The following is a 13063-nucleotide window of genomic DNA, read 5'->3' as shown; positions in this document are numbered from 1 at the left end:
CAAGCTGATTGGCCTACACCTGCTCAAAGTTTCAATGTTCTCTGTCAATGTCTAATTAAGTATTTGTTGTACATTAACATGAATTTTCTACAAATAGCAATCAGGCAACGTACACTTGTGAAAAAGTTTTGTGAAGTCCATTAAATAGCTAGTTACATTATGTTTGAATATTGTCAGAAGATATAATTATTAACATCTTATTGGAAAATAAAACAGATGCTTTATACTTGACTGGCACTTAAGCTTGTATCACTTTGTCCCATGCCCCTCTGCTGCTCCCAGGACCAAAAAACACTGTAGGTGATTTTATCTAAAAGAACTAGGATTTGGTGTCTGGTTTAAAACAAAATTGAAATAAATTAAACCTTAAAAATTGCAATGCAACCAGTCTTTTCAGGTCATCATGCAATGTGAATTCAGCATGCACTAGCATGCTACAGGAATCACATTTCCTTCCCAGTTTGGAAACAGGCAGGGCTCAGAAAGATTAAACGTACTACCGACCAGCCAGGCACAGTTCCTTACTCCTGCGCTTTTTTTCCAGCCTTCGCAGACGTTTCTCCTCCCGCCGGCGTGCCTCCTCAGCCTCCTGGTGCTGCCGGCACTTGTGGAAGTTCTCCACCACCACCCCAACGAACATGTTTAGCACAAAGAAACTCACAATCAAGAGAAAGGAGATGAAGTACAGGAGCATCCAGGGATTGTGATTTCTTTGCGGCTGTCGATTGGATAGGAATGTGCAGGACAAGGAAAGGAAGGAGTGGAAGTAGAACAAACAAATAGAACAAACCAATTAACGTTCACAACCATTTGGCATAAAGATAAAGGGAACATTTTTGATTTCAATCGTTTCTATTTACTGGAACAGAACTGTTTCACAAAAGATTAATGTAAATGAAGATTACACAGAATTTACAGCATAGTAACAGGTTATTTGGCCCAACCTGTTTGTGCTAGTGCTTATACCATATAAGCCTACTCCTGTCCTATTTCACTTACCCATTGCTGTTTACCTTTCTCATTCACTGACATGAAACGTTAACTCTGTTTCTTCCCTTATAGATACTAGCTGATCTGATGAGCATTTCCAATATTTTCTGTTTGTATTACTTCATGCACTTATCTATCTTCTACTTAGATGGATCAATGTTAAGTCTCTTTAACTTTGTGGTATCAAATTTAACATTCTCACAACTCTGTAAAAAAAGTTTCTGCAAGATTCTTTATTGGATTTATCAATAACTATCTTATATCTGTGAACCCAGTTTGGACTCCCGCAAGTGGAAATATTGCTAATAATCCTGAAACAGAATAACTTGTATTATTTCAAAAGCATCATTAGTTCTGGTGTATATGGTAAATATATTTTAACTCATTATGAATGAAATGTAAATAAGCAGCACATTGAGTTCAAATTGTCACAAGGGGATGACATAGAGTGTTTTTGTTTTACCTGCTTATCAATTCCTATTGCATCGAGACCATCATACATTATATTTACCCAACCATCTTTGGAGGATAAAACAAAGAGTGACATCAATGCCTAAAAAGCAAAAAAGAAACAGTTATCAGTCTTTCTAAAGTATTTGGTTTTCTTTCAAAATGAATACAAAGATTAAAAATTAAAATATGTACAAAACTGTCCAAAAACCCAAATGATATTATTTATTGAATGCCTCAGAATTATTACCAAATGACAATGAAGGATATACTGTGATCCTCATTTTCTGCATGTCCACATTAAATAATTTTGCAGAGAAATTAATCAAGTTATTACACCAATTTCAAATTCCACAAAATTATTACCAGTAATTTATTGGAAAATGAAATAAATGGAGAAGCAACCTTGTAATTTCTATGCTTTTCTCTGAATGCATTTGAAAAGAAGGTATATTTGTATCTTGCCAACTGCAACTATTATTCCATTAAATGCAGAACTTAAACATACCTGTCCCAGATTATCAAAATTGTATTTACGGCGCACCCATTTGTAATTAGCTTGGACACATTCTGACTTATTTGTAATATTCCTGGTATCATGTCCATCACAGTGGTAGAACTTGCCTTTAAACAACTGAAAAACATGAACATATAGATTTATGAAGAAGAATTTTAGACCCATTCAATCCGCATAATGATTAAAAAGCAGTCATGGTCCTCTTCAACTCCTTGGTCCAAAATGTTCCCCACCAATTTTCCAGGAACTTATTGAAATCTAATTATTGAAATTTCCTTTCAGAGGGGTTGTTCCTGGAGTGATGACTAACATCAATAATTCAGATTAAATGTGATCTGTGATTCAGATTAAACCCATCACACATTTTCTAAGACTTTTTTAGTTTCTGGCCTGCAGACTCAGAGAAGGGCACGGATGAATCTCTAAGCCATAAAGTTTTCAAACTGATTTTTTATAAAGGCTTTCAGCTAGAAAGTAGAAAAATTCACGTAATCCTGGAAGGGTTAACAGGTAGGAACAGAAGAGTTTCCCCTCTCTAATGTTTGGCCCAGTTTATTGTGATTTGAAATATGTACACCTTCAAAGGGAGTGTTTCTTAAACTACTACTGTACATCTCAGTGTAGTTTGATAGATGATGTGACATAGACCAGACACAGCAGCAGTTCTAGTATGGGGTCTTATGTGCAAATAAAGAACCCACAATATTCATGTATTTATCCTTGTTGCACAATTGGTACTAATAAACAGAAGAATGCAAGAGAGATTACAACACATAATTGAGAGAGAATAGAACAATAGGAAAGAAACTATGGTAACTATAAAAGCATTGCACTCATGATTCTGCTTTTCTTGAGACACTTCAAATCTTTTATAAGGAATCATAAGTAAATATTTCCTCTGGCTAAATGTAGTATGATAATAATTTTTGCTTATAATTTCCTGTGACACAGCTTAACTGCTCTCTCAAGAGGCAGTATTGGTTAATACCTGTGATGATTAACTCCTAAAGATACACAGTGCAGTTGAAATAATCAGTTCTCAAACAATATAGTCTTCAGGTAGCATTGCAGAATTGTTATGAATTGGATTTTGCAAAAGAGCAATGCATTACTTTTTATCATAGTGATATTAGATGGAAGTGTAGTGATGTGCTAATTCTTTGTGGTTTAGACAGTTTTAATGCATGTTTGGAACGAAGTTGAGAGAGATCTTGATGTGCATACTTCTATGAAGGCAATACTCTTTTAGGGCATCACAATCTAGTTTACTTTTCTGATTGTCAAATTCAGCTTTAGTTATTTGAATATATAAAGTCATATTTCTGGGGAATAATACTTTGACCTTTCATTAATAATCTCATATTTACCTGGACCCCCAGGATTCCGAAGATGATGAAGAAAGCACAGCAGATGAGTACGATATTTCCGATGGGTCTCAGGGAAGTTATTAACGTTTCTACTACCAGTTTTAGGCCTGGAGCTCGGCTGATGACTCTAGCAAAAGGGACAAATTGCTGTCAGGAATTATAATCAATAGTTAACAGAGTTTCTAAGAATAAGTGAGAGAAAATGTGCTTGGATAGCTTTTCCCATGTGATCATACAGAAAGTGACTACAGCAAAAGTATTAAGTATGACTTGTGGGGCGAATGTAACTCGACCCATCCAAATTTGAGTCATATCATGCTTAAGATTTTTTTAACAAGTCTCTTTGGATTTCTTGCAATGGAAAATCTGTCAGCAATTCACCCAAACACCTGAATTGTAATTTTCTCGCTTAAAATATTTCAAAGCATGCAGCAACTGTGCATGTTTGAAAGTAAGTTTGAATATAAAATATTTACCCCATGAATCAGTAGCTTCCATTTCAGCAGCTGGTGACAACAGAGCACGAGCCGGGGCAGCCAGGAAGGTATGTTTATTATAAATTACTTACCTCATTAATCAACGGAGCGAAGGCTGAAACAGTAGCGGAAATGGACAAGGGGACTGCTGGGTAAGTGAACTAATATATTCAGGTGGTGGCTAAACGCGAAACACTACATGTGTACAGTTTCCCACCAATCCTCCTCGTCTAACCAAAAAAAAACTCTTTGTGGAGGGTTAGTAACGTAAGGCTTTCTTTTTACTCTCTTTTGGCAATTTAAAGCAGAAGCGATGGAAGCTATGGCAGTTGCATGCTCCTCTTGCAGGATGTTGGAGGTAAGGGTCACCACTAGTGTCTTGCTGACTTCACCTGCGAGAAGTGTACCCAACTCCAGCTCCTCACAGACCATGTTAGGAAACTGGAGCTAGAGCCGGATAACCTTTGGATTATTCAGGAGGCTGAGGGGGTGACAGAGAGGAGTTATAGGGAGGTAGTCACACCTACGTTACAGGATAATGGTAGCTGGGTGACTGTCAGGAGAGGGAAAGGGAATAGACAGACAGTGCAGGGATCCCCTGTGGCCGTTCACCTTAATAATAAGTATACCGCTTTAGATACAGTTGGGGAATGACCTGCCAGGGGAAACCCACAGTGGCCAGGTCTCTAGCACTGAGCCTGGCTCTGTAGCTCAGAAGGGAAGTGAGGAGAATAGGAGCGATAGTGATAGAGGTTCAATGGTTAGAGGAACAGACAGGAGATTCTGTGGTCACGAATGAGACTCCCAGATGGCATGTTGCCTCTCCGGTGCCAGGGTCAGGCATATCTCGGATCGAATACACAGGATTCTTAAGGGGGAGAGTGAGCAATCAGAAGTCGTGGTACACATCGGTACCAATGACACAGGTAGGAAAAGGGATAGATCTGAAAAATGAATATAGGGAGTTAGGTTGGAAGCTAAAAGGCAGGATGAGCAGAGTAGTAATCTCAGGATTGCTACCAGTGCCATGGGCTAGGGAGGCTAGGAACAGAGAGCAAATGCAGCTGAACATGTGGTTGCAGGGCTGGTGTAGGAAGGAGGGCTTCAGGTAGTGGATCACTGGGATATCTTCTGGGGAAAGTGGGACCTGTACAAGATGAATGGGTTGCACCTGAACTGGAGGGGCACCAAAATCCTGGGCGGGAAGTTGCCTAGAGCTCTTTGGGAGGGTTTAAACTAGTTGGCCGAGGGATGGGAAACAGAGTTATGGATCAGAGGATGGGTAGCTGGTGAACAGGCAGATACAGTGTGCAAAGAGTCTGTGAGGAAGGATAGACAGTTGATAGGGAAAAATTACAGTCAGTGTGAGGGTTGAAGTGTGTCTATTTTAACACAGGAAGTGTCAGGAATAAGAATGGTGAGCTTACAGCATAGATCAGTATTTGGAGCTACTATGTTGTGGCCATTATGGACACTTGGATATCACAGGGAATGGTTGCTTGATGTTCCAGGGTTTAGATGTTTCAAAAGGAATAGGGAGAGAAGGAAAAATGGTGGGGGAGTGGCATTGCTAATCAGGGATAGTATCACAGCTGCAGAAAGGGAGGTCGTCGAGGAGGGTTTGCCTACTGAGTCAGTATTGGTGGAAGTCAGAAACAGGAAAGGAGCAGTCACTTTATTAGAGTTTTCTACAGACTCCCCCATTAGCAACAGAGACATGGAGAGCAATTGAAAGGAAGATTTTGGAAAGGTGCAGAAGTAACAGGGTTATTATCATGGGTGACTTCAACTTGCTTAATATTAATTGGAATCTCCTCAGTGTAAATAGTTTGAATGGAGCAAATTTTGTCAGGTGCGTCTAGGAAGAATTTCTGACTCAATATCGGTGATAGTGATCACAACTCCCTGAACTTTACTACAGTCATGGACAGGGATCGGAACAGATGGTGTGGGAAAGTATTAATTGGGGGAGGGGAATTACACTGTTGTCAGGCAGGAACCATAGAACATAAATTGGGAACAGATGTTCTCAGGGAAATGCACTACTAAAATGTGGAGGTTGTTTAGGGAGCATTTGCTGCAAGTGCTGGATAGGTTTGTCCCACTGAGTCAAGGAAGAGATGGTGGGATGATGGAATCTTGACTGACAAAAAAATCTGGAACATCTAGTCAAGAGGAAGAAGGAATCTTATTTAAGGTTGAGAAGTAAGGATCATACAGGCTCTAGAGGGTTACAAGGTAGCCAGGAAGGAATGGAAGAATGGACTTAGGAGAGCTAGAAGCTGGCATGAAAAAGCCTTGGTGGGTCAGATTAAGGAAAACACCAAGGTATCCTACAGTTATGTGAGGAACAAGAAGATGGCCAGAGTGAGAGTAGGGCCAATCAGGGATAGTGGAGGGAACTTGTGCCTGGAGGTAGGGGAGGTCCTAACGGAATACCTTACTTCAGTATTCACGACTTACAGGGTCCTTATGTTTGTGAGGACAGCATGAAACAGACTGATATGCTTGAACAGGTTGATGTTAAGAAGGAGGATGTGCTGGAAATTTTGAAAAACATGAGGATAGATAAATCTCCTGGGCCAGATGGGATATACCCAATGTTTCAACAGGAAGCGAGGGAAGAGATTGATGTGCCTTTGGCAATGATCTTTGCATCCTCACTGTCCACTGGAGTAGTACCAGATGATTGGAGGTCGGCAAATGTTATCCCCTTGTTCAAGAAAGGGAAAAGGTATAATCCTACAAATTACAGACCAGTCAGTCTTATGTCGGTGGTGGGTAAATTATTGGAGAGGATTCTGAGAGACAGGATTTATGATTACTTGGAAAACCATAGTTTGATTAGAGATAGTCAGCATGGCTTTGTGAGGGGCAGGTCATGCCTCACAAACCTTACTGAATTCTTTGAGGATGTGACAAAATTCATTGATGAAGGTAGAGCAGTGGAGGTGATATATATGGATTTTTAGCAAGGTGTTTGATACAGCTCCCCATGGTAGGCTCATTCAGAAAGTAAGGAGGCATGGGATATAGGAAAACCTGGCTGTCTAGAATCAGAATTGGCTAGCCCATAGAAGACAGAGGTGGTCAGCATGGAGCTTGGTGACCAGTGGTGTTCCGCAGGCATCTCTGCTGGAGCCTCTGCGTTTCATGATTTTTATAAATGGCTTGGATGGGAAGGGTGGTTTAGTAAGTTTGCTGATGACACAAAGTTTGGTTGAGTTGTGGATAGTGTTGGAGGGCTATTGTAGGTTGCATTGGGACATTGACAGGATGCAGAGCTGGGCTGAAAAGTGGCAGATGGAGTTCAACCTGAAAAGTGTAAAGTGATTCATTTTGGAAGGTGAAATTTGAATGCAGATTACAGGGTTAAAGGCAGAATTCTTGGCAATGTGGCAGAACAGAGGGATCTTGGGATCCATGTCCATAGATCCCTCAAAGTTGCCATTCAGGATAATAGGGTTGTTAAGAAGGCATATGGTATGTTGGCTTTCATTAGCAGGGGATTGAGTTTAAGAGCCACGGGGTTATGCTGCAGCTCTATAAAGTCCTGGTTAGTCCACACTTGGAATATTGTTTTCAGTTCTGGTTGCCTCATACAGGAAGGATGTGGAAGCTTTAGAGAAGGTGCAGAGGAGATTTACCAGGATGCTGCCTGGACTGGAGGGCATGTCTTATGAAGAAAGGTTGAGGGATCTATGGATAAAAGCAAATTACTGCGGATGCTGGAATCTGAAACCAAAAAAGAGAAAATGCTGGAAAATCTCAGCAAGCATCTGTAAGGAGAGAAAAGAGTTGACGTTTCGAGTCTAACTGACATTGGTTAGGCCACTGTTGGAATATTGCGTGCAATTCTGGTCTCCTTCCTATGGGAAAGATGTAGTGAAACTTGAAAGGGTTCAGAAATGATTTTCAAGGATGTTGCCAGGGTTGGAGGATTTGAGCTGGAGGGAGAGGCTGAACAGGCTGGGGCTGTTTTCCCTGGAGCGTCAGAGGCTGAGGAGTGACCTTTTTCGAGGTTTACAAAATTATGAGGGGCATGGATAGGGTAAATAGACAAAGCCTATTCCCTGGGATCGGGAAGTCCAGAACTAGAGGGCATAGTTTAGGGTGAGAGGGGAAAGATATAAAAGAGACCTAAGGGGCAACTTTTTTCACGCAGAGGGTGGTATGTGTAGGGAATGAGCTGCCAGAGGATGTGTTGGAGACTGGTACAATTGCAACGTTTAAGAGGCATTTGGATGGGTATATGAATAGGAAGGGTTTGGAGGGATATGGGCCGGGTGCTGGCAGGTGGGACTAGATTGGGTTGGGATATCTGGTCGGTATGGACAGATTGGATCAAAGGGTCTGTTTCCGTTCTGTACATCTCTATGACTCTATGATTCTTTGTCAAAGGGTCAGTTAGACTCGAAACGTCAGCTCTTTTCTCTCCTTACAAATGCTGCCAGACTTGCTGAGATTTTCCAGCATTTTCTCTTTTTTGGTTTGAGGGATCTATGGCTTTTCTCTTTAGCGCAAAGAAGGATCAGAGGTGACCTGATAGAGGTGTACAAGATAATGAGAGGCATAGATAGAGTGGATAGCCAGAGACTTTTTCCCAGGGCAGAAATGGCAATCGTGAGGGGGCATAATTTTAAGGTGATTGCAGGAAGGGTTAGGGGAGATGTCAGAGGTAGATTCTTTACACAGAAAGTGGTGGGTGTGTGGAATGCACTGCCAGCAGTGGTATTAGAGTCAGATACATTAGGAGAAAGTGAGGACTGCAGATGCTGGAGATCAGAGCTGAAAATGTGTTGCTGGAAAAGCGCAGCAGGTCAAGCAGCATCCAAGGAACAGGAGAATCGATGTTTCGGGCATAAGCCCTTCTTCAGATACATAAGGGACATTTAAGCAACTCTTGGATAGGCACGTGGATGATAATAAAACGAAGGAATGAAGGTTAGTTTGCTCGTAGAATAGGATAAAAGGTCGGCACAACATCGAGGGCTAAAGGGCCTGTACTGTTCTATGTTCTAGTTCTAAACAGTAGTTGAAATAAGTGTTACAGCAAGCTTCGTTTGAACTGACACCTTATGAACTGGCGCTCTTGATAAACCATTAAAAATTAAATATCATAAATACCGGAAGTTTACTGTATTATCACAATTTCAGAGTAATCATTTGAGATTATAAGGGAGAAGGCTCTCAGCTGGTAGGTTTTATTTAAGGCAAAGTTGCATTATTATTTATACTGTAAATAAAGTGTAGCAGTGCATCTGACTATACCCTGTATTTCACCTCTATTACTCAGTGTGTTCTTTTAACATTGATTATGTGGACCTGTTGATCAACAAGCACACTCATTGTCTCATTGGCACCAGATAATAAAATAAATTCCTGTATTTCCAAGAGGTTTAATTCCATGTGAGATTAATTTTGGTACCTTAGGGTAGAATACTACAATACATTCAAATATACTTAGGCTCAACTTTTCTTCCCATTATTTAACGAAGCATCTATTTATCCTATGGTAATATAGAGCTTTCTTTTCAATTTCAGTAGCAAAGGTAAATTGGCCATAGACTTACCGGACCATCAGACTGTCCTCTCCTTAGAGAAACAGATGACTGATGGGTGGTTTAACCTGGGGTTGCCACGCATCAGGTGAGGGCAGAGGTTGAAGAGTGTCCTTCGTAGCAACCTCAGCTGACATAAGAATTGAACACATGCTTTTGGCACCACTCTGCATGACAAACCAGCCAGCCAACCAAATTGAGCTAACCAAATTCCTGTTACCAGAATGTTCACCAGTTATACACCCTGCATAATTTGCCTTCTTGCTAACTTCAATGGCAAGAGTCTTCAAGTAGGCGCATAATGAGTGGGATATAAAATGGACAGAAAATCTACTACGATCTATTCTCCAATATTAAAAGTTATCTTCACAGTCTTCCTCAAAAATATCTTAAGAGACCTCCTGTTGGGGTTCACCAACACCCACCACCTACAACAATGGTTCAGGACTGCAGCTAGGATTGCTAGTTTAACCATAAGTCTGAGAAATTGTCAGCTCATGGTTGATACTTCTTGGTAATTATAGCTTTATTTCACCATAAGGAATAATGTTGAACTGAACTGAAACTCATTGCTTGCTAGTGGGTCTGATTTCATCTTGTTGTTCTTGTTCATGTGCTCTTCACAGACAAATGTGGAAGAGATTTCATTTGCTTGGCACTTGTTACAACATTGTGAATGTATTCTTCCTGAATGTAGTTTAAGGCTCATTACACGTATCAACTATAAGAAATCCTCTCATATTGATTACTACAGAAGACCAATTCATCATAGAATCCCTACAGTGTGGAAACAGGCCATTTAGCCCAACAAGTCCAAACCGACCCTCCAAAGAGGAAGCCACCCAGATCCATTCCCCGACCCTATCCCTGTAATCTTGCATTTCTCATGGCTTCTGAATGTAACCTACACATCCCTGAATACTATGGGCAATTTAGCATGGCCAATCCACCTAACTTGCACATCTTTGGACTGTGGGAGGGATATAATCCATGAAACTAAGTGTATTTACTTCACCTTGACAAGATTTATGTAGTCTTATGCCATCATTTTTCTTGCTTGTATTCTGAAGATACATTAAAACCTGCAGGCATAATTCCCTCTCATTCAGACAGCCAGTTTTTAAGCAATCAAATTGCCATGGTTCAAAATGACTCATTTTTTCTATAGATCTTGGAACCAGGAGGAAAAGGATTTTGAATGCATTAATTTTGACATCCAATGGTTTGTAGTTTTAGTTGCCTTATCTTTCACCCTTGTTGGAATGGACCTAGCCTGTCACTGAAATATCTCCTCTTTAAAAGTCACTCATTGTTTCATTACAGTTTTCATGTCAATATCCGGTTTTACTTCATCTGAGCTGGATCTCCTCTCAGTCCATTCAAGTTAGTCCTCTTCTAATTTAGAAGATTTTTAAAAATTGTTCTGTGCTCTTTTTCATTACTAATCTTAATCTTATGATAAAATAATCACTCTTATGTAAGTTCCCCCTGTCAAACTGGTAGATAGTGAGTGAATATCATACATCACAACATCTTCCACCACTTCCGCCACCTACAAACGGATCTCACCACCACAGATATATTTCCCACCCCACCCCTTTCACCCCCACCTCGGCTCCCGTCAAACCCTTGGTACTCCTGAGTTGTCTGTACCCAGCACAAAATCTAGCAATGACTCCTTATCATTTAATTTAAGGAAAGAAAAGGATTTTGAATTTAATTTAAAAAAAATACAATGTTAGAAAATATATCAAATTTCAAATTAAAGATGGAAGATGGAGAATAAAAGACAAGGAAATGACAGAAAGAGTGAAGACCATTCCTTGTTCCAATTAAACTGATTTTTTTTCATTATTTAGTGTTCACATTGCAGTGCTAAAGGTGTTCTTGATGTTTGAGTATGTGACAACTCAAGGATAGAGGAGTTCTGCTTGCCATATTGGCTGTCTAAAAGTTGAAATATCAATGGAGCTTACCTCAGTGGTCGAAGGGTTCGCAAGAGTCGTAATACACGGAGAATACCAAGGATCTTTGCTCCTCCCGCTGATGCCAGGGAGACAATTATGTCAATTACGGAAACAAAAACTAGGATGCCATCCAATATATTCCAACTGCTTTGGAGATATGCATTCTCACCAGAAAAGAATCCTAGTGCCATGACCTGAGGACAAACAAATGCTATTATAGCAGATTATCAACAAAAACAATATTTTGCTATTGACTAAACTTAGATTCCAGCCTGAGGTGTAGTGGAAGTATCAGCCACATTAGAAATAAGAACAAATTGGAAAAATAAATGATTTATATAATTTATCAATGGTAACGAAGCAGCTAATAGATTTTAAGGAGACCTCAGATTCTCAGCAGACATGTCCTTGGGGGTGGCTATTTGTGGACTGAATAGAGTTGATAGAGTAGGAGGTGACCAAAAGAAATGACACTGACAGCATGCATCATGATGTCTCACCTTGTTCCTGAATCTACTGATTTTCAAGAAGGTGACAGGAGAGATAGAAAATGGTTGTTGTATTTACTTTTACTTGCTTGCCTTCCAAATGTCAATATTTCCATGGGCTGGGCCATGATTGAGAGCTGCATAAAGCTGAACAAGGGCAGTTATCGAATACAGGGTTAACAGTCTGGCGAAGTTTTATTTGATATAAAACAGTGCAAGTTTTAAATAAAAACTATTCCACAGTAATGAATTTTTAATAAAATTAATATTGTCCTATTCTATCCTGGTTCTAGCTCTCCACTGCCCTGGTCAATTTGAAGATTCAGATTATTTCACATTTTCGAAGAATATAGAAAGAGCTATGCATTGGGTTTAGAACATGGGCTGTTTCACTGGAGTCCACCTCCACTCTTGCACCACCGCTAACCCAACCCTTCCTGGTTGCGAATTGGCTGCCATTCCCATCTCCTCATGAAGCCTTGCCTCCAACATAATCAAAAACTTTGAGTTTTGACAGGGGCAGGTTCATGAACTGGAAATAAATCAGCCCTGTGAAAGCTGCTTCTTCAGCCAAAATCCAGTCCCAAATATCTCAAGCAGACACAATGCAGCAACAGTAAAACAAAAGGGGTTAAATACAAGCCAAATAGTAGATTGAGAATTAGAGAAAATAATAATCAACTCTAGACTGCTCTGGTTAAAATGGCATCCAGAAACCTGCATCTAGTTATGGTTACCCATGAATCTAGGGGGACATTTAAGCAATACAGGTAGTGCTGAGAAAAGTCACAAAGCAGGCCCTCAGTGTAAAGACATTAAAGAGTTATAAAAATGGATAGAATGGACTTGGACTTACTGTCTGAAAAGAATGCACCTGAGAAATGCCCTTAAAAAGCTCTGCGAGACTGTTAAGGGCGTAGAAAAAGGTAATTTAGCAATTTACTTCAAATGAAACTGGGAGCATTTTGGGAACAGTGGTCATAATTCAATAAGTTTTATCAGGATGCAATGGCCTAGTGATGTTTTCACTGGACTGATAATCCAGAGATCCACATAAAGAACTGGGAACCCAGGATTAAATCCTGCCACAGTAGGTTGTGGAATTTGAATTCAATAAAAATCTGGAACTGAGTCTACTGATTATCATGAATTATTACTCATTGTTGCTTGTTGGAAAAACCTATCCAGTTCACTAATGCCCGTTAGGGAAAGAAATTTCCAGTTTAACTGGGTCTGGTGTCCAGACC

General features: G+C 40.1%; 1 protein-coding gene across 4 annotated transcripts in view; it reads right to left on the bottom strand.

Annotated features, from left to right (window-relative positions):
* The window catches only part of cacna1ha (calcium voltage-gated channel subunit alpha1 Ha), a 552389-nt gene that overhangs the window by 75667 nt on the left and 463659 nt on the right, over window positions 1-13063 (bottom strand). For all 4 annotated transcript variants that reach the window (XM_087997955.1, XM_087997957.1, XM_087997956.1 and 1 more), the window contains exons 21-25: window positions 11338-11522; window positions 3325-3451; window positions 1949-2074; window positions 1454-1543; window positions 526-718 (exon numbers count right to left, since the gene is read on the bottom strand). In XM_087997955.1, the coding sequence (XP_087854081.1) occupies window positions 526-718; window positions 1454-1543; window positions 1949-2074; window positions 3325-3451; window positions 11338-11522 (721 nt within the window). The remainder of the gene's footprint in view (window positions 1-525; window positions 719-1453; window positions 1544-1948; window positions 2075-3324; window positions 3452-11337; window positions 11523-13063) is intronic.

Source organism: Chiloscyllium plagiosum, unplaced genomic scaffold, assembly GCF_037043375.1.
Source record: "Chiloscyllium plagiosum isolate Xiang-an unplaced genomic scaffold, Cpla_swu_hap1 HiC_scaffold_20, whole genome shotgun sequence".
NCBI lineage: Eukaryota > Metazoa > Chordata > Chondrichthyes > Orectolobiformes > Hemiscylliidae > Chiloscyllium > Chiloscyllium plagiosum.
The sequence above is the reverse complement of the archived record's forward strand: the minus strand, read 5'-3'. Positions and strand labels throughout refer to the sequence as shown.